This window comes from Amblyomma maculatum, chromosome 11 (genome assembly GCF_055883805.1).
Source record: "Amblyomma maculatum isolate TAMU_Amacu chromosome 11, ASM5588380v1, whole genome shotgun sequence".
NCBI classification, from domain to species: Eukaryota; Metazoa; Arthropoda; class Arachnida; order Ixodida; family Ixodidae; genus Amblyomma; species Amblyomma maculatum.
The window spans coordinates 71,919,679-71,946,629 of record NC_139354.1 but is presented as its reverse complement, the minus strand read 5'-3'; the positions used below and the strand labels follow the sequence as shown (position 1 = coordinate 71,946,629).

The window sequence follows — 26,951 nt, the reverse complement described above, 5'->3', positions numbered from 1 at the left end:
TTCCGAATTCTCCATTGGGTGGCTAGTTACGCATCCTCCTTCATGTTCGTGCTCGCTGTTTCTGGTACGTCCGCTGTTAGTAAGCCAAGCTTGTGCACGTGTCACGACAAAAGAAGTTGTATGTGGCCGCTATTTGTATCATTGCTACCTTTAGAACTTTTCCTTGCGGGAAAACTTATTCTAAACCGGTGAAAATATCAACTTGAGTGAAAACGAACTGATGTCGATATTGCGGGAATTAGAAATCTCGCATATCTATAGGGCTTCAAGTCGGATGAGATGGAACACTGGAGAAATTGCTTGATCTGAAATATTCAATATGACGTGCACGACAATTTGCCCTGCGTTGCAAAAACTATTCCTTGCTGCAAATTTATTAGTAGGCTAAGGCTTTATTAGTAGCAGCAGTCGATGATATCTATATTTGGCTCTCATGGACAGAACCTGCAGGAACAAGATAATGCAAGCAATAGAATTACAATTCATGTTCCCCAAATAATAAATGACACAGTGCATAAAGAGTATCGAAATCTCGCCAGCAAGAGGCGGGGGGGGGGGGGGGGGGGGGGCTTGCATCGAAGAAAAATTCGTTTGTGAGTGATCTTGCAAGCAAAGCAAAGCTTATAAGATTTCGAGCAGTAATGTGAAGATCAATATCTCGAGTTGAAATACTGCACTCAGAAAAATTGCAGGTGGCGGACTGAATGGAGCTTGGAGCAGCCTCAAAGCCTAGCGTCGAAAAGAATATCCTTTGGTGCCTGTCTGTGTGTCCCTGACAGTTGGTTTCGAAGGCTTGTTATAGTGAGGTCGAACAGCTGCCAGCATAAAACCGCTAACACAGACGACGCAGGTAGCATATGTAACAGAGCGCATTTTTCATTTTACAACCTTGAAACGGGTTGGAGATCGGGAAAGGACTGGATATCAACAATTGTTTATGCATAACGCATTGAAATCCAAAGCGGGGTTAGGGATTTGATGCAATGCGGCAACAGCAGTGGCAGGCAAGTACAATTCTTTTCTTTGACGAGCATACGCAGTGATAATGAGTAAAAAAAGAACCCCCCCCCCTGCACTTTTGTTTTGCAAAGAACAGTCCGGATAATAAAGCGCAAAACATTTTGTACAATTTTGTACAATAAATATTAGGTAAATTCAAGCTGATGAATTACCCAGCATTGTACGAAGGCGTTAGTTGCAATACGTTTGTCTAGCCTGAGTAGGTAATTGAATGGTTTACCCTTCAAGTAATGACCTTCGTCCATCGACATACCTTTCTGCCACAGCTACCGTGAAGTAAATGTCATCCAAACTTACACCTGTGGCCATTTTCTTGTTTACACTTTGTGGCAGAGCACAGCTCTGAGTAGGTAAAACGAATTAGTGTTGTTTCTTTAAAAAAAAAAGCGTTCATAACTGCCTTATTGTAGCAATCAAACTACATACAGATGACGCCACTCTAATCCTGATTCGGCCCTGGCAGGAAAGGCACGTTTGAGTGAGGAAGAGAACAACTGCTACTTATAGGCATAGCAGCTCAAAATGGAGTTAAATTCAGCCGCACCTCATATTTGTGTTCTACATTCAGTGTCCAGCAGTTAGTTTAAAACCCGATCAGCAGAAGTGGGCAAGTAGACAGTAGGCAATATATTAGGCAGCAAATATAGGTTTAGGTGAATTAGGCCAGTATTTTTCTAGAGTAAAGCCGCGGCTGCTGGTTGTACAGGGGCGCTAGCAGTTACGTCTGATTTCTTCTGTGTTCGTTTTGTTGTATTCAATTTAACGCCCTAAATTAGCTCATGCGAAAAAGCGCACTCAATGGAAGATCCTCTGTAACGTTCAAATACTATTTGATCTAGGACGTGCACTGACATCGCAAAACTCCTGGTTTTTTTGCTGTTAACCCCAATCGAAATGGCGCTGCCTTGGCGGTGGGTGCCGGCATTGTCTAAGAATGATCCGTTGAAGTAGTCGACCACGTTTGAGTCAGAACTATTGTTGAGAATTCATGCAATCTACAATCACCCCCTTTCCATACGCCTTTTTTAAGAGTGATAGCGTTTAGGGCCCTGTTTTCAAAATCTAGCACCGGCTTTTTCGAGAAGACGAGGTGAGTGAACATTTACGGGCATGACAGTAGGAGGCGACAGCTGACGAATCAGAGCGTTCATTGATCGTAAAGTTGTACAACGTCCACAGACCACGTGATAAATGCCGTTCTAGTAGAGCTCTGAACTTTATCTTCTAAATTAAGATTGAGGAGAAAGCAAAGCAAACCAAGCAGAAATATCTCATTCCGAACCAGACATCAGACGCTAAAACTCCGTACGGGTCGGTTAACCGGGACTCTATATCTTTGTCGGTTAATATTTCTGATATGGTAGTTTGAGACTGTATAATCTTGCACCCTTCTACTGCATGAGAAAAGTAGTTGTGGGATAAATTTCATAGTAATTAAGGAATCATTGACTAAAGAAGAAGCAACAAACATGTACGCGAGTCATGGTAACCAAAGCAGGGACGCTGAGGAGCCCGCTTGCACTGTTCTCGTTACACCCTTAAGGCCTTAGCTGAAGATTCTAATCTAATTATTCCTCGGTGCATCCCACCTTCTCTCGCTTACCTAGTTTTAATGAACCTGTCTGTATTTGTTAAGGCGATAGAATTAAATTCTCGCTCTTCACAAAATAGGAGGCCGACCTAGTGAGCAAAGAATAGGAGCATCGCTACCGGAGCTCGCTGTTGTCCAACCACCGATGACATCGACACAATTTCACAATTTAGGTGGCAACATTTATTAGCTCACTAAAGTTACATAAGAAGTCCATATACGCTTCGAAATAGTTGGCGCAAGGAAGAAAATACACATATCAGGACATGTTATCTTAGTTGTAGGGTCTATGCAGGAAAAGTGGGCGAAATTTATTTTGGAAAGTGTGGAACATTTATTCTGGAGATTGAAGTTGGCACAGATGGTCACACCACAGGTGGCCACGACGTCTTCAGCTTTGAAGCTTGTCCACGAAACTGTCTACCACCGCTGTCTACGTTGTATGCACTCACAGTGAAAGTGCACTCGTTCGCATCAGATGGAAGACCTGCGCAAGAGAACAACGGAGATCGATGCTGTGACGTTACCTGCATACTTCTTGAAGGGTTGCCCTCAGGACTTCGCTAATACATATATCTATATATATATATACATACATATATCCAGTTTTTGCCCCTTTCAAAGTAACAAGACCATCTTTGTAACCTACCAACTTGGACGGTGCATTTCCATTCATCTTCATAAACGTTTTCAGAACTTTCAGTTATTTACGACACATCCCAAATTTTTTTTTTTATCCTTTCATGGGCCCCTGAAGCTTATGCGTTCATGAGAACTCCTGAATTTGGAAATATTGCGAACCTCTCTTTGTGAAAAACTGCTTTCTTCCTGGTGGCTTCCGTTAATGTTTATGGTACAGAGAAAAACTGATGCCCTAGCAGCCTAATCGGTAATATTTTGGCGACATGGAAACAAACAAAGCAAACTTCGCAGCGACGCTGGAAGACTTGAAAGCCCAGTAGAGTATTTGTAAGAGGATAGTAAGAAGTACACAAACCGTGAGGCAGACCAACTAGTCGCCGAATCTTAAGCGCCAGGTTCCGTGTTCAGAGAGACAGTAGTAAAAAAAATAGCTCAAGTATGCTAAATTGGAAAAATATATTTTCCTAACAAAATGAGCTCTTAAACCATATAATTGGTTAATAAATATGGCTTATATTAAGATAATGCTGATGATAATAAAAATTCAATTATTTACAAAAATGCATTCAGCACACAGCTCATAGAACAACACATAAAGAAGAAAAGAGAAGCATGATTAGGAAAAAAAACCTCTAGTTGACCAGTCCGTTTTGCTACTCAGGCTTTGCACGCTTTTTGGCCAGACTGGTCAGTCATCTGCATGTCAATATTGGGAAATCAGCTGAATCATGTTGCGAGGAAATTTCTTTTGAGAAATGTGTTATCTATTTGTTAAACAGAAGAAATAGGAAAGCTCGTTTGCGCTGTATTGGGCATTTCATCAAGGGTTGCAGTACCAAAAGCGATGGACTCTTTTTAGCCGAAACCTTTATAAAAAGGCCATTTAACAAATCCAAATCGTAATAGATCTCATATCACGTACGTGCAACAGCAGTAGAGCATTAAGGAAAACAATGAAGGACTTAGTAAACAAAGGCGGGGCAGGGTTGCTCCCGAAACAGAATTGCACAGCGCGGCCCTAGCAATAACCGTTAGCGTTCGCTGTGGGCGTCGTACTACACAATTCCCACCTTGCAGCGCGCAATTTCAATCTAGCAAGGAAAGAGAGATAAATCCACTAAATGTAGGTAGGACAAACCGGAATAATGTTGAAGCGGCCTGCTAACATGATAAATATATTTTGACAATTTTTTTGAAACTACTGCAGTCATAATGTCGCCCAGTAGCGTTCAGCAAGAATGAACTAAAACAAATTTTCCAGCCAATATATATAGCAACGAATCGCACAAAGATAGTTCAGCTGCTGGTGTTTCACCGGGTTTCTTCTATGTTGGTGCGAGAACATTCCTGTCTGCTGAATACTTTCACTCCTCACGTAACTGAAGCTTCCGTGTGTGGAACTCTATGAAAGATCCAGAACGCTAATGAGTGCCGTCTGCTTTCTTCATATTTGATATTTATGACAGTGAGTAGGGATCTCAAAAGTCTCTTTTACCTCTACGCGCACAACGCAGGCACCTTAAACCTGGAGCTCTCCTTTGAAGCGTTACAGCTACCACACCTTTCATTTCTTCCAAACTATTCTCATTACGTTCCATCACAAGTTTTACCTTGACCTGTTAGCGTTGCTATAGCTGTCAAATGGCAGGATGCCGACACTAAAAATTAACGAGTTACTGTATTGAGTGCTCTGCTGACGGCTGCACCGCCAGCGCACGGCCATAGATCGATACGTTGCATGTGAATAGAATATGTCTGTCGGTTAGCCAAACCTTGCTTGAACTGGCTTTCCTGAGCAAAAACCCATTTACCGGTTTATTGTTTTACCATTAAATATTGACGCATACAGAAAGAGCCTGTTTTCTTGTAAGAAAGATTGAGAATTAGAAGTTGACACGGTTTAATACAGTAAAGAAGCGGACGAAGGAAGTTGCGAATATAAGGACAAGACACAATGAACACTAAGAAAACGACAGATTATCTGAAGTTAACATCTCGGAATGCGATCTGAACCTCATGAATTATATGTGTCCTAAATGGGATTGAAGACCTTAGATCTTCCTTAGAAGACCTTAGATAATAGATCTTCCCAATCTGTACAGTTCACGAACTTCACTTCCACTAAAAGTGACACTGTGGAGAAAATCTAATGAGCCGTTAGATCAGTTTTTTAGTGCACACGAGATGTGTGCTGTTATACTCGCAGGTTACATAAAATGCACTTCGATCTGTAAAAAGCAGCTTTTCTATTTGAACTGTGTTACCCACTGTGCCAATAAATGCAAGGGTACTATATGATACTTTTAGTGAAACTTAGGGTGTCTGTTTCATGTGGCGCCTTCTTACATTTTTGCTTCTATTTCGGAATAATAGTTTTATTGTTTTACTACAAGAGCCCAAAGCGGTCCTCACCAGAGAGAATGATCGAATCCTCTGTTGTTGTTTCCGCCAAGTATCCTGCTTCGTCGCACTCTCCAAGAACAATGTAACCAGTGAGCGGACCTGCCGGAATCGTTGGAGCTCCCCACTGCAAGAACATCGCTCCTTCTTCCGTGGTATTCAGAGAGAGGTTGGTTGGCTCACTTGGTTCTGATGCAAAACAAATAAAAAAGCTTTCTTCTATAGAGTCAGAAAGGTTTTGTTTTCTTTCTTTTCTATAATACACAGCACAAAGAATACATTTTTTATTCAAAAAGTGTACTTGGTTCGCGATAGATACCCCTTTAGGTGTTTATTGTTGACTATTAAACATCGATCTAATTTGGAAGGGCTGCTAGTTTGTTCAAGCATTTGGCTGTACTTTAGTTATTTTTTTGTTTATGGGGCCACAGAAGGAAGCCGTATTCGTATGCTACCTGCCATTAACCTACTTACAACGTTGTGATCTCCCTTTCAAGTGTCATGTTATTTTTCATTGAACGTTATGCTAACGTCAATGCTTTAAAAACGTTCTCTTATGTCTACTACAACGTCACGTTTGGTCCTACCTGGGGCTCTCACTCATCGCATTTATCAGCACCTGCGATTCCACTAAATCGGAGAACGACCGTCAACAGCAGAATCACTAATCATAACTCTTTTTAGGCAGCGCATAGGCTCAGTGCTTGGTGAGCTGATGCATTGATTTGTCATCATCTGCGTAGAAGATTTAAATTCCCATGAGACAAGCAAATGTCAAATAAAATTGGCAAATAACCAAGAACAAGAATAAGGTGGCGATATTCTTGCGTTCTGAAGACAAGAATTGCCTTTTTCACAAGAATACTATCCTTCGGTCATCCGGGTAATTGATGCTGCACTGCGGTTTTCAGATTGATGTCCTTGAGATGCACACTTTGACGGCCGTGACAACTTTATGAGCCGTGGCCGTATTTTTGATTATTGAAGCAGCGTCTGGGGTTCAGTATATGTTATCGCACCTATTTCCAAGTAGCCCACCTCAATAATTTTAAGGAGGGTGCTTGATGCAAATGTGAGGACTGAGTGCTTTGTATCAATTTCGTTGATGAACCTGAGTACAGCTAATATTTTAAAAGATTATGTTCGACTCATTATTTTCTCTCTATAAGCATATAATCCTTTCTGTACCAAAACTACATCGTCGACTTGACTAACGAAAGCAAGTGTAATTGAGGCAGATAAATAAGTAGGCTTGATAGTCAAAAAGTCCCCTATCTTACCCCACACTGCCGTCTTGAAGACTATAGTTGAGGCATCGCCACACCCATGATCATTGCAGCCTCTTACAGAGAGCACGTAATTCGTGTAGGGCTGGAGACCTGTGACTGTGGCAAACCCTGAAATCCATTGCGGAGTCGATCCATTCAGCACTACGATTTTGCATTCAGGTGAAGTTCCACATCTTAGCCATTCTACGTCGTCTTTGGTAATCTGTGGAGAAAAAGAGCAAGGAAGAAGTAACGGTCACTCTTCGCGATGGTGCGAAATTTTTATCGTTTCGCATACTTCTTCCCTCATGTTTAAATAACATCTATTTGACATTTGTATACTGTTTTATCTGAAGAAATTTTACCACGACTTGTGCTGCTTAAAGTAAACCACGTTTGACATTTACACGACCCCTTCTAGTTACGTTGAGCATGGAATTCAGGGCTCGGAATACTGGCGCCGCCAGAATAAGTTTCTGAAAAGATTCACATGGCCATGACATTAAACTTGTAATTAAATGGTAGAGAATGATTCTGGTAGTTAATATAACCGCAGAACTTTAGAGTGTGTTCACACTAAATAGTTTTGCACCTTTTTAGCCCGCAAAAAAGTGCGCTCCAGGGTACCCGAGGTAACACAAAACGTGAAAGCGGCAAGCCAGGCATAACACATGGCTTATAACAATCAGGGATTTCCGGTTGGCGACCCTCCGTTCATTAAAACGAAAGAGGGTCATATAAAAGACAGCTCGGAAGAGAAAAATGCGGTCTGAAAGCCCTAAAATCTGCAGCAGTATCCTGAGCACTGTAATAGGTACAGCACGCTGTGGCCTCAAAAGAAGACAGAATCCGTTTTTCGACGCCAGACAAATGAGATCTGCAAAACGAAGGATATTCTATGGTGAAGCGTGCTGCTCTAGTCATCGAATGTTCGTCCAGGGACAAGCTTTACACCTTTCACTGTGTAAAAATTTTTAGTCCGTCTGATAACTGAACACAGACTTGGAGAAGATATCAACATTTAAATTATGCTTGAAATTTTTGCAATGCTTACTGAACACCTGGCATTCGCGCGAAGCAATACAATTACGTCTGTTTGGCCGAATAATTCATTTACATCGATTCATATTTCAGTCGAAAAAAGCTACAGACATTTTTCTGTTGTTACGACAGAATTTCTGTGCGGTTTTTGACACGAAACCTGTTGTGACAACAGAACGTTCTGTAGTAACACAAGTTTCTCTAATTACAATAAAAACGTGCTACAGCATTACAGACAACAGAAATATACTACAGAAAAGCTACAGAACTACAGAAAAGCACTACACAACTACAGAAAAATCTGACGTTTACGACAGAACTACAGAATATTTTGTCGTATTTTTGACCCGGTTCTTAGTTTTTTTGCTGGGATATTCCACTAGCTATGTAGAACCTAAGTGAGCTTGCAGCAAAAAACAAAAGATCGCTTTTAATAAAGCCACATGTCTGAAAGGCCTGTCAAATTTCTCGATCAATGCATTATCACCACGCGCTTTTTTCTTTCCAAGCCATTTATTTTCAAGCATTTCAAATGCTACACCAGCAATGCACCTATAAGTATTTGATGCTTGAATCAAATGATGCTTACCATGATACGTCTTGCTGTTCTTTACAAAAGCGAGTTTCGAGCCCTGCATATTATGCATCTTAGATAGCATTATATATTTTGCACCTGATTCAAGTCGAGGCACAGGATTATACTGGACAGCGGTCTATAAACGCGTACGTTGGAATCTATACGTAACAAAAATATAATAAAACCCATGAACAATTCAAATGAAGAGAGGTTTGCTTCTTGGTAGAAAATTTCGCTTTTCCACCAAGCAGCGCAGCTTTCAAGCCTTCATCGAAAGATTTTCATATGGTATGTCATAATCACAGTATCGCATTTACTAAGAACACTTCAGTAATGCTGCTGCATAATGGTCTCGGTCACAAAATGTAGCGCTATTATTTTATTAAAAGCTTGCAATTTCTCCGCTGTGTGGAATTTTTATAAGCTTTTTTTGTTACTCCAACAGTTGGTAATGTGATTCACTGGAGAAGGTAATGGCAGCCCACTCCGGTATTTCCTGCCAAGAAAACCCTATGACCAATCATAATAAAAGTAAAAACGAGGCCTGGGGCCGATTGTAGCACCGATAATCAGCTTCTTGTTGCCAAATTTAAGCTTGGATTGAGGAGAACGCAGAAACCTAGACGGCTTTTCATGTATGATCTGGATCAAATTCCATCGGAATGTGCTGTGGAAGTGAGGAAACGATTTCAAGAATTAGGTTTAGAAGACAGAGAGCCTGAAGAGATGTGGACTGATGTTCGTGATATAATACAAAAAGTTGCTACGAAGGTAGTTCCAAAGCAAACGAAATGCAAGAAAGCAAATTGGTTATCTGAAGAGGCTTTGCAAATAGCTGAGAAAAGGAGGATTGGAAAAGTTGTGGGGGAAAAAGAAAGATACAAAGTTTCAGAAAATAGCAAGAAGGGATAAGAATGCCTTCCAGAACATACAGTGCCAAGCAGTTGAGGACAACAGCCAATTGAGGAACACAACAGCTCTGTATAAGACAATCAAAGATATCAAATGAAGCTTCTGCCCTAAGCTGGGCGTGATAAAGGACAAACAAGGCAGGGACCTAACTGAAGCCTCAGAGATAAAGATGTCGCAGGAATACACAGAAGAACTGTAAAAGAAGGACCCGGATCTGCGAACCCAACATAAGACTGTTGTCATTGCTGATCTCTTGCCGGGCATCCTGAAGAGTGAAGTTGAATGGGCCTTAGCCAGCCTTGCTAAGAACAAAGCTAGCGGAATTGATGGCATTCCAGCTGAGTTGCTTCAAAACCTCAACCATGACGACGCCGTTAACGTTCTGTATACATTATGTCAGCAAATTGGGACAACCCTGCAGTGGCCACAGGATTGGAGGAGGTCAGTTTACATCCCCAGTCCAAAGAAAGGCATTGCCAAATATTGTTCCAACTACCGCACGATCGCGCTCTTTTCACATGCTAGCAATGTGTTGTCGAAAATCCTCCAAGGTAGGCTGCAGTAGTATGTGGATCGCAAGCTACCGGACGTGTAAGCTGGGTTTAGCAAGGGCAGAGGAACTAGAGACCAGATTGCCAACCTTCGCGGGATCACGCAAAAAGCAAGAGAGTTCCAAAACCCCATCTACTTCTGCTTTATTGATCATGCTAAAGCGTTTGACTGCGTAGATCACAGCAGATTGTGACAGGCTCTCCAAGATATGGGAGTTCCAATTCACCTCTTCTGTCTCCTCAGAAACCTGTATGAAGGGAAAGAGGCCGCGTCAGAACTGGGCATGGTCTTACTGATTGGTTTCCGATTGAGAAAGGAGTGAGACAAGGCTGCATACTGTCTCCCTGCCTATTTAACCTATATGCCGAGTGCATCATGAGGAAGGCCGGTCTGGACTAGTCTTCAGCTGGAGTGAAAATTGCTGAGAAACGCATCAACAACCTTAGATTTGCGGATGATACGACTTTAATGCAGAAAGTGAAGTAGAAGTTAAGGGACTTCTGATACGCGTACAAGAAGACAGTGAGATGTTTGGGCTTAAACTGAACATTAAAAAGAAAAAGATCATGGCGTCTTGCCCTATCAAGTCCTGGAGCATCAAAAGACAAGAAGTGGAAGCTGTGACAGAATTTCTCTTCTTGGGCTCCAAGATTACCCCGGAAGGAGACTGCAGCCATAAAATTAGGAGACGCCTGCTTCTGGGAAAGAGAGCCATGGCTAGCCTTGACCGCCTAGTAAAGAGCAGAGACATTACACTGCCAACCAAGATCAGTATAACTCGTGCTATGGTCTTTCCAGTTGTCATGTATGGAGGCGAGAGTTGGACTGTGAAGGTGGCTGACCGCCGAATAATTGGCGCATTTGAATTGTTGTGCTGGCGGAGACTCTTTAGAGTTCCTTGAACGGCCAGAAGATCAAATCAGTCGATATTGTCGACTATAAACCCTGACTGCTCATTGCAGGGTCAAATTCTAAAGTTAAAGCTCAGCTACTTTGGTCATCTGATGAGCAGAGAGGAATCGCTGGAGAAAGATTTGATGTCGGGAAAGGTTGAGGGTCACCGCCGGAGAAGGGGTCGACATCGAACGCAATGGTTAGATGGCATCCTCGAGGCGCTGCAGATGAAGTTATGTGATGTTAGGAAGATAGTGAGAGACCGGAAAGCGTGGCGTGATATGGTCCATTTTATCACGAAGAGTCGGACACGACTGAACTGAACTGAGGGTTAGAAATAATTTCTGCACTTTTTCAGCCTAGAATTCTACTTTTGAATGTGGAGCAATAAGTACGCCACGAATATAACTAATGCGCTTACTTTTAACATCTGCTTACCGTGCTTGTGGCAAAGTCGAAGACAGTAATCCGCATGTCATTTTGCAGTGGAAAAAGAACAAAATGGCTAGCTTGGGAATCATTGCATTGTTTGGAACTTTGTCAAGAGATATCGTGTGGAGAGAAGGTAGATCTGACGCAGCAGGTGAGTTCAAAACCTGAGGTTCGAACGAAAGGATGCCCTTGGCAGTACGCTATCCACGATGTGGAAGCAGTTGGTGTCAGCGATGTCAGCGAAATAGAAAGCTGAATGACCTAATTGTCGCTCTAGTGCATACGTAAATAATTCAAACGCGGAATCCCTATGCTGCAATGCTTTTCATTAGATACTAAGACATACAATTCTGAATCATTTTTTTCAATCGCAGTGACATTGCTTTCGAGAGAGGTCACTTACACGTTCGTTTTGGCTGCGCAGCCTTGAACGCCACCTTGTATTAGGTGAAACGAACTCATTTTACGCGATGTGGTACTCGAAACCTGTTTAACAAAAACGCTTAGCAAAACCTTTACGAAGGTTTCTAAAAACGCACACATGTAAGACATGCAAAGGTAGTTCTGAGGAGGTTATGCCTATTTTCGTTTGTCTATGGTCGACACCGCTGACAACCTCCCAAACGTGAGGCGAGCGCCCAACCCACGCGGCCAACAGCCGCTTCGAACCCTTTCTATCTATTGGTTTCCTACTTACACCTTGACTCCCATATTTGAAGAGAAAGCAATAGCCCTTTCTATTTTGTGGCCTACCATCAGAGGCCAGTGGTGACACGGATGCCGAAGGAAGTATTTAGGAACAAGTTGCAGAGGTAGGGAATCAGCTAATTAGAACTGACTGTAAACCTTATCAATATATCTCTCTGTGCGCTTTTTATTTCCAAGATGTTGTGCAAACTCACTCAATTGTCAGCTTTGCATGGATCAAAGTTTTGCTGATGTTTGAGCGTCCGGTAGAATAAAGTTGAGCATAATAAATTTATATTCTGTTTTGGGACAGAAGTATAACAACCGCACTTCCATCTTTCGCTAAAACTCGCACTGCGCATTACTCAATATATCCCTCGTATTACTTCCACGCATTTGAGCAATGCAGACGCTTGCCGGAACACATTACAGTGCATAGCCGATGTCTAAGTAAAGTTCCATGCGAACTGGGGTACTGCTGCACTCCTGCTACGCGCGTAATTCTCTGACGTTGGGGAATTGTCAATATGGGATGGCTTCACTCGGTAGTAGACCCAACCTCGCGTCGACCACGAATGACCAGAGTGCATTGTTTTCCTGAGCGCTAGAGCACCTTGCACGGACTTTCGTACGGCGATGTAAGAGGTCATGACACGGCGTGATATCGCACAAATACATGGGAGCAAGATCTCGTCTGTGAGTACGCATAAGCGGGTCGCGGAGCTGGCTGGCGAGGCAGACGAGTCACCACAGATGGGATGCTAGCGCAGGCCAGCAGTGAGTGACCGCGAGTGGTGAATCCCAAACCAAGAGGAATCTTTACTTTTCCTTCTGGCCGCCAGGCGCGTCCGTACAGCGTCCTCTGTTTCCTCGCGCGACGCAGAGATCCATCGGCGCAGCACGCGAATGCAGGTCGCTACGTAACAATATGTTTGAAAGATGCGTCGCAGCCTTTTTTACTCCAAAACCATTCCTTGAATCATTAGTGTGTTAATCATAGCATGTCATAAGTATGTTGAAGCAAAGCTTGCGACCAGAGTGTGTCGTCATCCACTGAAACGTAAGAAACAAGTCGTGTCTATGCCAGTCATCTAACCAGTGTCTCGGCGTGCCCCAGCCATGAGCGCTCACTTCTACTCCATGCAGACCTCCTACGATCGTGACTGCAATTGTTTGTAATCCTCCTTGTCTCCTATAAAGGCCCTGAAGGGCTTGCATCAAAGAAAAAATAAAACGTTCAAAAGGATAAAATACCAAGAAATGAAATAAATATATAACTAAAAACTGAAAGAACACAACGGTTCTGTCGTCAAGGGTATGACGTGATAGTGTTTCACACACACAATATGTTTTACTTTTTACTGGTTATAAAATATTTATAATTCTTCACGCATAACCTGCCAGACAATGAAGCCACAGGTAGCTAGGCGGCTACGTCTTCAAATGTCATGCGACCCATTGCGCGTTCAGGTTTAGCCGGTGGCTGGGTTGGATACACAGCTGGGGAACTTCACTGTTGCAGGTATGACGCATAGCGTTTCACAGACACAAAAGTTGTTTTTAAACTTTTTATTTTTTTAATTTCTGCACTAGAGGGATGCGCGCTGATAGGGTGCTGTAGTGCTTTCCCAATGATGTGAGATTGCATCCCGGCCTCGGCAGCCGCTTTTCGGGGAAGATGAAAAGCTAGGCGCCCTTGTTCTTTGTGATGTCAGCGCAAGTTGAAGAACCCCACGTGGTCGAAATATTCAGAGTCCTCCACTGCGGCGTCTCTCTTTTCCTGAGTCGCTTTGTTGACGTGAAACCCAAGTCCGAACTAAACAATTTTTAAATTTTATAACTTGTTAATTAGCATCAGCGGAGATTGACTTATCATTCTTAGCCTCTTGACATTTACCGCCCCTTTTGAACTGTTGTACTTTTCAGTTAACTCAGTTATTCAGCAATTACGCACTCTGGTTTTTCCTAGCATCAACAAGCATGGGTTTTTAAATTTTACAGTAATGCCTTCCAACAACCACCCTTTGGATGTTGATCAATTAACGCTAATAATTTAACTCTTACCATCATCTAGGAGTGCCTTTTCGCTCTGAGCATTTTTAAACCATTCAGCTACCTTTTCAAAATTTTCAATTTCCTCTTTATTGTTTCAACTAATATTTCATCAATTACACAGTCCACAATTTCCCAATTAACAACAAAACGCACAAGCTCTCACTCTGAGCATTTTGACAACTTTGAGCTCCCTTTTCCCAATTTTCTCCGTGTTTGAACACGGAGAAATGATATTTCAATTATTCTTCAAATAATCAAATATTAGGATATTATTCAAACCAATCAATTCACCAATTACCACAGTGCTATGTTTATAGACAGTTTTCGAGTATTTTCGATACGCAGTAACTACAACTACAAAATGTGCTGCTACAACGCCTACGGCTTTGGGCCTAATGGTTTGCATAAGATATCGCCTAAAAAACTAAAACGTGATAAAGCCACATTGGACGGGAAAGCGATAAAAAGGGGAAAGGTTGTAGTGGTGCTTTGCGAGCAGCACCCGCAAAGGCATTGAGTAGATTTAGTTGCATGTATCAAGATCCTAATAATGGGATATTCGTATTTTCACATTGAGGTCCGTGGAGTCCACGGAGTTGACAATATGGAAGCGCCCTGCTAGCCCGATCGTTTTTTTATTTTTGGCGACGATAGTGTATATTGTGTTCTAAACTGTTACATTCCACTTCGGTTTGCCTAATGTTACCCTCGCATTTTGTGTCAAACCGCAAAGAGCTCTCGTTTTTTAGGTAGAAGAGCACTCAGCTGTTTAGTCTAACAAGGGGGGTGCTGTCGTCGTCATAGCAGTGACATGCTAACGTGAGCGACTAGGCCGCAGTAATTTTGGTATCCCTCTACAGCCAAGGCTAGGCAGGAAACGGTAGGTGAAGGGCTTTGTGGATTTTGTCTCCATCTCAAAGATAATAGGCTACCTTTTGCGGCTTCCCCTCCGCATAATCCCATTCCTATTTCTAACAATGCATGCGAGATCATGGTGAACAATACATTCCAGGAACTAGATTTCCACCCTCAATGGCGAAGGGTTGGAGGCCCGGGTACAACAGTGTGCCTGATCCCTACTGCGTGTTCGCCCTGCGTTTCCGCTTTGTTCATATCGCTCCGTGTGTCTGTAAAGGCTTAGCAGCTTCGTGGTAAGCACTCGATGCTCAAAGGTAAAGCACCTCGTGAGCACCTACTTACCATTGCCTGCTTCACTTTGAAAGAAAGGGAATCTGGAAATGTGGTTGACGCTGAGGGGCCGGGGCATTTGCAGGAAACTCAGGCGGTACCACAAGCCGAGCTGTCTCAGGGGCTCTACAGTCTGAGGAGCGCCGTCAGTCTCACAACGACTTCAATAATTGAGCTTTTCTTTACTGTTGTCGTGACGCTGGGACTAAGTCGACCCGGCCTTCACTTGGTAGCGTGCAGAGACTCGGGGTTGATGAAGGATTGAATCTTCGAAGTTGGTAAAATATATACAAGCAGGTTTAATGGCACTTTGAAAAAACGTACTTACATGAAAAAGAAGGGTATATCAGCAAAATGGCAAGCGTTAGGAGTTCATAGCGAGAAGCGTCTGGATGAGCCGTTCACCCAGGGCTCAGAGCGTCATTTCGTGCTCTGCAACGTCCTTAAAACCCCCTATGTCCAGCCCCTCTCTGAAGAGGCTGACCAACCAGATCCAGGGCACGCCCCTCAGATATCGGCATCCAATCGAACACATCACTGCATTGATGGTCTGATGCACTGACTGGTCCGGCATTGTTTCGTTGGGCGTGGTCACTTGTTGGCGGGAAGAGCTTGGGAACGGCGAGGAGGTACATTTCTATTCTTCAGCAAAGATCCGATATGCTGGTTCCGGTAAGTGGATTTCCTTCTCAGAAACCCAAGTGCACCTGCGCGCCACATACTGCTCAAAGCATTGTCCCTTTCCGACAATTGCAAATCTTTCCTGCATTCCCGGGAAATCCTCTAATGGCCGTATGCGTCATACTCCTTTCTTGTCCTGCACGTCAGCGGACGTCGTCTCCTTTGGACAATAGGCATTCCTCACTTGACCATAGCGCTTCTCGACGGGAAGGGTGAACAATTAAACGAAAGCACTTCCGGCTATTTCCCACAGGGCGACATTTCTTTGTATTTTTCTAGACGTTCCCTTGACAGGGCCAATTTGGCATTTGCAGGGTCCCAACAAAGCAAAACAGGCACACACAAAAGGATTCATGGAAACAGGCTCACTTAGCGCCCTTGCACCAACAGCACATATCCTCAGCACATATCCATGCCCACAAGCGAACAATAGAGCGCGCAAGTGCGGACCATGCACGGTCGTAACAGCCTCCTCCCCCGCCAGAAGAGTCACGGAGGGCAGCAGTCGCAGCTGCTGCTTGAAGAGACGACTTAATGGCCTGCACATGAACGCTTGAAGCTCGCTGTTGCTTGTCGCGTTGTCTTGATTGTCGTAGGCCAAATTGCTTGAGCTGTCTCTGAAACTCAACCACATGTCTAAGCAAGCACTCGGCTCCCTTCTGAATAGACCAGGTAAAAAGAAAACTGCCATCGTTGTCCGAGAAAAGCCCACACTCAAGGCGTTCAGGACCCACGTATGCCTAGAAAACCAAACGTGCTGCTTTACATATTCACATATATACAAGCGCACGAAAAAAAAAAGAAAACCTGATTATCAATTTGGATACATGGTGAGGAACACCTCGGACCGCTTAGAAACAGCGGCTAAGCGCGTCCGCATTCCCATTTAACTTCCCATTTTTGTATCTTATTTCAAAATTGTACTGCTGTAAAATCAAGCTCCACCTAAGAAGGCGACTGTTCTTCGATGTCGCAGTTTGCAGCCAAGCCAGGGGACAATGGAGCGTCTCTACGGAGAATTTGGCCCCTCCAAGATAGCACTGCAATTTTTGAATGGCCCATACAATGCAAGCGCACTTTTTCTCTGACGCGCAATAAGCCCTCTCTCTACAACTCAGTTTTCTGCTCAGGTAGAGCACGGGGTGCTCATTACCGTCGTCATCTCTCTGGCAGAGAACAGCACCTAGCCCTCGATCACTTGCATCACACTGGACCGTGAATTCTCGGTCAAAGTCTGGAGCTCGCAATACCGGACGGCTAATCAGCACAGCCTTCAGGTTTACGAAGGACTCTTCCTTTTGTTCGTCCCAGACTACATTTGTCGGTTCTGTCTTTCGGAGAGCGTCGGTCAGAGGGCTAGCCAAAGCTGAATAGTTAGGGATGTAGTGATTGTAGTATCCCGTCCGCCCCAGGAATGCCCGAATTTCCGTCTACGTGCTCGGCCGCAGGTAGTCTGCTACCGCAGAAATCTTAATCTCGCTGGGTTTCCTGAAACCTTGACCTACATTGTGACCCAAGTAGTGCACGGTCGGCCTTGCCAGGCAGGTATCCCATTCGCGCTTGTTTTCATTGCACAGTCCCCTCAGGACTCGTTTGAGAACAGAATGCCATCTTTCTACGCTGTTGCTCTGCGAATGGTGTATCGAGCTATGCACTACCTTACGGCCACATCGCTCGAGAAATGAGGTGGTGAGGACACTTGTGAAAACGCTACCCTGATCACTTTGGACCTCGGAAGGGAATCCAACTCGTGCAAACACTGACAGCAGCGAATCCACTACACTCTCGGACGTCACCTCGCGCAGCAGAACAGCCTCTGGAAACTTTGTGGCTGGGCATAACATAGTGAGGATATAACGGTACCCTGACTCTGTCACAGGAAGTGGCCCAACTACATCTATTACTAACCGGTGAAAGGGCTCGGTAATGATTGGTACTAACACCATCGGAGCTTTCCATTTATCTTGCGCCTTTCCAACCCGCTGGCACGTGTTGCATGACCGTACAAAATTTTCCGTGTCCTTAAAACATCCAGGCCAATAGTATTCTTGCAACAGCCTCTGCTTTGTTTTCCTTATTCCAAGGTGACATGACTACGAGCTGCCATGGGAAAGTCGCAGTAAGTCTTCGCAGTACTTTTGGGAAACAACTAATTGGTCCCGCTCTACTCCGCGCTTATCCTTGAATAAGCGATACAGCACTCCCTTTCTCATCTCGAAAGAAATATTCTTTTCTGTCTTAGTGGCACGGTGGCGCTCCCTTATCTCCTGTATCTTGGGATCATTGGCTTGCTCCATAGCTAAGTCCTCTCGGGTTCCACTTAAAAGTCTCGTGAGATTACTAGACACTGGCGGCAAGAGGTTACTCTCAAGAACGTCCTCATTCCGCGTCTCATTAAGCTCACTTTCAAGTTGACTTATCTGAGATGCCTCGCTCTGAAAGCTTTCTGACCCGCTATCTTCCCCATCGACCACTGTTTTAACTGCCGTTTCCTCCGCTGTGGAATTTTCTGGAATGAGCAGTGTAACTAGTTCTCGCGCCTTTGAACATGTTAAGGCTTGCACAACTCTGTCTCCGAAAAGGATGCCCCTCTTTCGCAGCAGCATGTCCGATTTGTTGGGAAACAAATACGGATAGCACTTAGGAAGCTTTCCTGAAACGGCAGCCTCGGTTGTTAACTCGCCGAAAGGGCCCTCGATGACCACGTTCGCGATTGGCAAGCACACACTCTGTTCCTCCACTACCTGGCGGATCCATGCACACTGTCCTGTATAGTCGGAAGGCGACACATACGCGGGATGGACAACATCCACCGTTGCGGCCGAATCACGCAGTACCTTGCTAGGCTTCCCGTTGACTACTAGGTCATGCAGGTAGGGTTCCAAAAGCTGCATATTTTCATCGCAGTCACTGAAATACGAGAAAGCAATCTTTTCTTTCCGGCAGTTGACGGCAATGTGACCCTGCTCATTACACCTAAAGCATGTGAGCGGCTTCCTAGCCCCAAGCTTGTTCTTTGTGTTCTGCGCGTTGGTCAATTCCCCACTTTTCTCACTGCCGTCCTTTCTAGGGCGTTTGCCTGAAGAAGCCTTCCTTTCTTCGTTTGCAAATCTAGCAAAGTGCCTTTTCTGACGGTTATTCACACTCAACTTGGGATTGCCGGGCCTATCCACTGCCGGGTTTCTGAATTGTCGGCGCGCAGCATACTCCTCAATGAGTTCGGCAGCTTCAGTTGCCGACTTAATTTCGCCTCGGTCCTGTAACCAATTTCTTTCTTTTTCTGGGAGGCAGTTATAAAACTGCTCCGAAAGAATTCGCTCGACTACAGCGTCCCTATCACTGTAGGAATCAGTGCTCTTTAGCCACTCGCCCAAATTGACTCTTAAATTGTATAGGAATTCAGGGTAACTCTGGTCCCTGGACTTAGTAGCGTTCCGAAAACGTTGTCTGAACGCCTCGGCGCTAAGCCTATCCTTTCTCAGAAGGCAAGCTTTGACCTTCTCGTAGTTGTCCACGTCCTCCTTGCTTAGCCGCGCGAAACCTCCTCTGCCTTGCAGGGCAGAACCGTCAATAATCTCTGAGACCAAGTGTTTCGCTGGAAGGACAGTTTCTCGCAGGTTCGCTCAAAGTTAGCCAGATACAGACCGATATCCCCTGATATAACATATGGCTGCATGTACTTTGACATCTTGAAATCTGCCTCCTTGTTGAGAAGAGGTACCGCTAGCTGGGGACAATTGCCCGACCTCTTGCTCAACTCTAGTTCTAATTTCCGGAGCTCAATTTCTAGCTCCAGCCTTCTTGCTTCTCTTTCAATTTCAATTTCACGCTCACGCCTCTTTTCCTCTTTTTCCCGCTCTTTCTGCTGTCTGTGCTGCTCCTTTTTGTCCGATGAGGTTCCATGCTTCACTGAGCTCCTCACCATCGGTTCCCAGATCAGTGATTGCCTCTATAATCAAGGGTTTTCGTGCCAAACCACTCTTATCAATTCCCAATTCCTCACACAATTGCAACAGTTCCGGTTTCTGCAGCTTTTGTAGGTCCACGATCGCTCCGAGTGTCGGCTACTTCCAAATCAACTGTGCAAACTACCAAACCTAAAGGCGTTTCCACACTCTTTACCAGTTCTAAAATCTAACCCTTTTCTAGAACCTGGTCCACATCAGAAGAAAAAGCCAAGCACTCACCCACACATGCGATAGATGTTCCGAGCTGCTCTCTTGTTGGCCGATTGTTCCTCCTGCTTGTTGCTTGAGATGCCACCTCCGATCACCAGATGTTGTGGCTTGTAGCTTCAGATGCCACCTCCAATCACCAGATGTTGTGGCTTGTAGATTCAGATCCCAACGCTGGTCACCAGTTGTCGTGACGCTGGGACTATGTCGACCCGGCCTTCACTTGGTAGCGTGCAGAGACTCGGGGTTGGTGAAGGATTGAATCTTCGAAGTTGGTAAAATATATACAAGCAGGTTTAATGGCACTTTGAGAAAACGTATTTACATGAAAAAGAAGGGTATATCAGCAAAATGGCAAGCGTTGAGTGTTCATAGCGAGAAGCGTCTGAATGAGCCGTTTACCCAGGGCTCAGAGCGTCATTTCGTGCTCTGCAACGTCCTTAAAACCCCCTATGTCCAGCCCCTCTCTGAAGATGCTGACCAACCAGTTCCAGGGCACGCCCCTCAGTAATCGGCATCCAATCGAACACATCACTGCACTGATGGTCTGATGCACTGACTGGTCCGGTATTGTTTCGTTGGGCGTGGTCACTTGTTGGCGGGAAGAGCTTGGGAATGGCGAGGAGGTACATTTCTATTCAGCAAAGATCCGATATGCTGGTTCCGGTAAGTGGATTTCCTTCTCAGAAACCCAAGTGCACGCGCGCCACATACTGCTCCCAGCATTGTCCCTTTCCGACAATTGCAAATCTTTCCTGTATTCCGGGAAATCCTCTAATGGCCGTATACGTCACGCTCCTTTCTTGTCCTGCATGTCAGCGGACGTCGTCTCCTTTGGACAATAGGCATTCATCACTTGACCATAGCGCTTCTCGACGGGAAGGGTGAACAATTGAACGAAAGCACTTCCGGCTATTTCCCACAGGGCGACATTTCTTTGTATTTTTCTAGACGTTCCCTTGACAGGGCCAATTTGGCATTTGCAGGGTCTCAACAAAGCAAAACAGGCACACACAAAAGGATTCATGGAAACAGGCTTACTTAGCGCCCTTGCAGCAACAGCACATATCCATGCCCACAGGCGAACAATAGAGCGCGCAAGTGCGGACCATGCACGGTCATAACAGTATCGAGTATCTTCAAAATACACGATACACAAAATGTATCTAAATATAGTATCGAAGATACATGTATCTTCGATTCTGCCAATGACTGGGGCGCACTGCGTAGCATAAATGTAAATAAATGCGTTTCAAGCTACATACGTGTAGCCTACGTGGACATCTCACATTTGCACATATGAACTTTTCACGTAAGTGAACGAAGAGCTGTCTAGTTATTCATGAGATTATGTCGTATCCTTTTTTCGTATTCGAACAAAAATTATTTGTGCTACTTACCTCGCCGTAAGTGACGGTGCTATTCTCGAACTCCCAAAACACAGCAGCAACACCTGGTGCTGTTTGGAAGCCTGCCGTAGACAAAGTCGGAGCAAGGGGAACTGTGGTAGAACATAAGATAATATTAGGGCAAATAAAACATCAGAGAACGACAGAGAAAATGCGGGTTTACAAGAGGCCAGAAAAAAATGACTCGACATAGACATATTAGGAGCAGTTTATGGTCAGACCTGATTGCTTTGAGAGCGGAGGGATAGGCTTCAAGTCTTCGTTAAACTGCTGACTAGTTTATTAAATTCTGCAATGTATTTAGCTATGGTTTCTTTTGATGATACCAAAAACGACTCTTCAACATTTTTTTCGTGTATAATTAGTCATTGCATTTAAAATCTTGCTTTACAGAAAGTACTCAGTCGGAAAAAAGCTGCAGAAAATTTTTTGATGTACGACAGGATTTCTGTGCGGTTTTTGACGGGAAACCTGTTGTGACAACAGAACATTTCTGTAGTTACAACAGAAAAGTGCTACAAAACTACAGACAACAGAAATATACTACAGACAAACTACACAACTACAGCAAAGTACTACAGAACTACAGAAAGATCTGATGGTTACGACAGAACTACAGAATATTTTGCCGTATTTTTGACACAGTTCTGTAGTCTTTTAGACTGGGACAAAAATTAGCTTTCATATCTCTTCAAAAGAGCAGTGCCTAAAATAATCGCGCCTGCATAAACGCAACCAGTGCTGAATGATCAATGTGACTGGAAACAAAGTTCTGTACAAAAATATCCTCGAGAGATGTGGTGAAGGGAATATTCCTTGAAGAAAAAAGTCACTGGGAAAGCGGCATCTCGAAAACCTAACTTAGCAATTAAAAAATCATTCGGGAACACACTCTCCAAAATTGCTTTCTTGAAGACACCCTTAATTGTGAAATGTGCATGGAGCACATGGCGTTTTGTAGTGCCAGATCCTACCATTACCGGGAAGCACACCGCATGCCACACACAAAAATCTCGACGCAATAAAGCAATTACATGCATCGATTACTTTATAAAAAAATATTACCTAATTTAGAACTCTACTCTCATCCATTCAGTTGTTTCTGCCTGTTTTAATTTCGGAACACCTAGGGCAGTTCATTTCATAATACCTCCTTGCCGATGAATTGAATTGCTTCGATAAAAAAAGTTACAATTCTTTTGCGGAATCGGCACTAACAGAGTTATGATATACAGATCCTTCTGAACTTAGGACATCAATATATTTCTGCATATTTTGGCGGATGCACGCACGAATATTCCAATGTTATATATTCCTAGCCGCAGCATGGTTTTTCACTCTTGCCAAGCACCAAGCACTCCTTGCCTACAATGAGTTCGATACACATCGCACAGAGGTAGATAGATGGAGTTCCCCGAAAAGATACCTTGTTGATAGCGTCTTTTATCCATCTCTAGGTACCAGGAACATGTACCAAATAAGTGTAGCAAAATCTAGTTCATATACGGCGCAATAAGCCTTTGAATACACTTATGGCAGTTTTCTACTCATACAGAAAGCGCAATGCCCCAGCAGCTAATATGAATTGAAAGTCCTAAATTTTCTACCTTTCTTGTAAATTTGTACTACCTTGTACTCTTCAATGTTTTGTGAGAAGCTCTTTATGGAAATAAAATTATACTTACGATAATATTTCGAATATATGCTTTAGAGCGCAGAGGGTCGCACATTCAATGGCGCACATTAAAACCGATAAATTCTTTTCACTAATAAAAAAATACAGATATCCAAAATAGCATCAGAAATAACATAATAAGAAATCTGCCCCACTATAGCCTATTCACAGTGCTCAGCAATATTCTCGCTTGAATGGCATCGACCTTAGGCTAGCTGGGGGAGGTTTCGTACTATTTATTTGGGTACCTTTACTGCGATTTCGAAAATGCTGACGTTTCTTCGAGGAAGGATTTTGACGAGTTGTTTCTCTCCAGCAACATCATCGCTTTCATAAAGCATGAGCCACATCAGAAAGCACTGCTGCAGAAATCCAATGCGCTCAGTAAAATGCCACATTAGAATGGAGGCGCCACCAGGCATTTAGATTGCACATAATTTTAACAAACTGATATTGAAGAAGTCTTAAAATTTAGACAAAGAGCAGACACTGAGAAGATCGAAATAAACATAATATCGCGGTGAGTTATAAGCAATGTTAATTGGCTCATTAAGGAGTGGACTGAAGGATAAGAACAGAATATTTATCAATATGTCTTACATACTAAAGGCCACACATAAGCAAATATTGGCTTCAAATATTTGCTTACCATCCCTATCGGTAATCGAAGTATTGATGATTGGCATTATTTTCTCAATAATGTCAGAACACTCTTTAGGAATAGTGCCGTGTTAACGTAGGTGGCAATCGTATCCTGCGACATGTTTGTTTTTTAATGAGCAATTCGTCTTTATCTTTTTTCTTCCGTCCTCCTTCGCCTCCGACTTGAATGAAAGGGCCCTCGAGTGCCACATTTATTTGCCTGTATATTTCTGACCTTTTATGGCGATGCGAATGAGCTTTGTTTAATGAACACAAAGCAAAAGCATTCTTACCGATTGGCCTTGTGCTCACAGTGGCTTCAGACGACGGGCTGTAGACTTTCTTCCCTGGCACATGTTCCAACGAAGCACGTACCTGAACCTCATATTCCGTTCCAGAACGGAGGTCAGTGACGGTAACAGAACTGCCATCTGTATGAATAACGTGGTACGAGGCGTTCGTCTTCACCACAACTTCAAATTTCACATTCAATTCAGGGTCTTCTTGCAAGAGTCCGTATATCCATTTTAGATTAATGGAGCTCGTGCTGTTCGATAGCACCGCCGTGATTATGGGTCTTGGAAGTTCTGCAAAGATAGAACCTTTGGGTTACACTCTAGAAAGCCGAGTGACTTGTGTGTTCTCCAATCAAATATATTAATCTTAAATACCTAGGCAACCAACGCAACCTTGACAAGGCAACCTTGTCACTTCGAACGTTTGGAACATATTTAGTTCCAAAATTTTAAATATCAAAGAGCACTTACGGTCACCATTTACAGGAATTACTAGCCTTTACTCCCTCATTACTCCTTCCTCCCTCAGAACTCTTGCCTGATCCCTCTAAAGAAGCTTGGGAGAAGCTAAGGTCCAGCGATGACCCTGGCATTCAGTTCAAGGCCGTCGAATGGGCCGGCGTTGTCGAAAGTCTCCACGGCCTGCGGCACGCTAGCTGACTTCCCCTATTTTTCCCACTTATTGTGAAAAAAGTTTTATTAGCCTCAGCCTCGATGTAGTGAGAAACTTTGAGTGCGTTCCCGGTGCCCTTCTGTGCAGCCGAAATGCATGGAAAGGGGTGCAGCCGAAAGCATGGGTAATAGGTGGCGAAGCCGAATTCTCAATATGCACGGTTTCTTGTTCTTTCTGCGCATGCGCGTCACGCGATCCCGCACGCAGCGGCTCTGAAAGCATGTTGCTGAAACGCGCTCAAATTTTTCTCCTATTGTGAGAGAGTATATTTGTGAGAAAAAGATGATTACTGAGGTGACGGATTAGGAAGATGAAGCTAAAACTATGCGTCTCCAGGCGACAAGAGCTTTATGCTTTATACAAGTTTTAATTGAAGTGCTGTGGCTACTACAACTTTTTTTCGCGTAATTTCTTTTCATCTCAAATTTTTTCCATGATTGAATTGGTACTAGACTGATACTTTCAAATAATACAACGCATTGATGTGACGCGAAAGCATGGCTACGGGAGGATAACGGAAGAAAATGTTGGCGGCGTCGCACAGTGAATGGATGGTATAGCTGCGCCACACGCTTTTTTATGAGCCACTCCTTGTATATTTGTTGATGGTATGCATAATCATCAGCAATTATATACCCACTGCAGGGCGAAGGCTTCTCTAGTTTTCCTCCAATGACCCTGGTCCTGTGCTGGCGGCATCCGCTTGACCCGTGAGAATTTCTTAACCTCATCTACCCACTTAATTTATTGGCCGCCGTCTGCTACGTTTATCTTTCTTTAGATTCCAATTATAGGCCCTATTAAATTAAGGTGATAACTTTTTGTTGACCTCACAGCGCTCAATACTTTCTTCTCTTTGTAGGGGTTATTTATACGCCGTCAATAGATGGGCATTTAATAATATGACCGTCCTTGTTTTATAACTAACATGCAATTTTTAACGGTTGTGTGCCGTACCGATGCTTCATTCACTGCGATTTAGGACCCCTTAGTATTCTGACGCAAGAAAAGGGAACTGCACTCACATTAAATGCGCATTTATTGTATGACGCGAGACCCCAGTTTTCCTTTCAGATTATGCACAGAGTCAGAACCATACTGTTATTTAGACACCAGTTGCACGCTGAAGGGCAATAGATGTATACAAAAACTAAAAAAAAAATTCACGCGTCTTCCTCAAACATGAAAGCTTGCCTTACGTGCGCAAATCGGAAACAAGAACCGCTTTCAGGCAAAGGCCATTACCTCATATCATTCAAAAGCCCGAAGAGGTTTATTCTTGTTTATATTAATTGAAATCAATTGCTCTATAAAGGTCGTTTTTTGACACTGTATCTCACTTCTCTTCGATTTGCAAACCATCCCTTAGTAACATATAATTACATAATCCACACACCACTTAAATGAGAGCTGGTCATTAATTTGAATTTCCGCCTGAAGTAATTTTCTAAATCATTCATTATTTGTCATTTTTCTCTCCTGTCCAATGTAGCCATAGGCGACGAGGATAGCTTATTGGGCCGCACAATTCTTATCCTATTGTCTAGGAATCGATGTTTTTTCTAACCCTACAGAGAGTGAGAAAATAACCTTTCAGCTGTTCTAGAAACACTTTCACACTCACCTTTAGGCTTTCTAAATTTCCAAAGACATTAGCCACACACCTTCATTTGTATAACATTATTTGTATTTGTATCCCATCACCATCACATGGGTACCTGGGCACGAGGACATCCTCGGAAATGAGCGCGCTCATGCGTTTGCCCGAGAACTAAGCTTCCGGGCGCCTGCGGATGGCCTCCCCAAACCTTCATTATACACCTCCACTGAACCTCTTGACTGCACTACAATTGTTCACCACTATCGTCGTTGCCGTGCCATATACCCGCCGCCACATCACATGCTTTCTCACATCGACAGCACGTACTGGCGACAACTCCAGACACATTCGTTCCCATTTCCTCAATTTGCCCACATCCCATTCGCGTTCCTCCCGTCAAACACCCCAGGCCTCCTCCTGGGAGGCTGCCCTTCTAGCCACGCAACCTGCAGATCAGTTGCAGCTGGTCGTGCGGGCTAAGCTAGAAGGAACAGCCTTGGACTAAGAGGTCTTCCTGGGAGTGTTTGCATTTTTTTATTTA

At 43.8% G+C, this 26,951-nt stretch overlaps 1 protein-coding gene across 1 annotated transcript in view; it reads right to left on the bottom strand.

Annotated features, from left to right (window-relative positions):
* Window positions 1-2,789: 2,789 nt before the first annotated feature.
* LOC146174142 (uncharacterized) overlaps window positions 2,790-26,951 on the bottom strand; it is a 64,729-nt gene continuing 40,567 nt past the window's right edge. The window contains exons 11-15 of the mRNA XM_084583124.1: window positions 24,135-24,428; window positions 21,516-21,616; window positions 6,934-7,144; window positions 5,666-5,842; window positions 2,790-3,098 (exon numbers count right to left, since the gene is read on the bottom strand). Of these exons, the coding sequence (XP_084439250.1) occupies window positions 2,977-3,098; window positions 5,666-5,842; window positions 6,934-7,144; window positions 21,516-21,616; window positions 24,135-24,428 (905 nt within the window). The 3' untranslated portion in view covers window positions 2,790-2,976. The remainder of the gene's footprint in view (window positions 3,099-5,665; window positions 5,843-6,933; window positions 7,145-21,515; window positions 21,617-24,134; window positions 24,429-26,951) is intronic.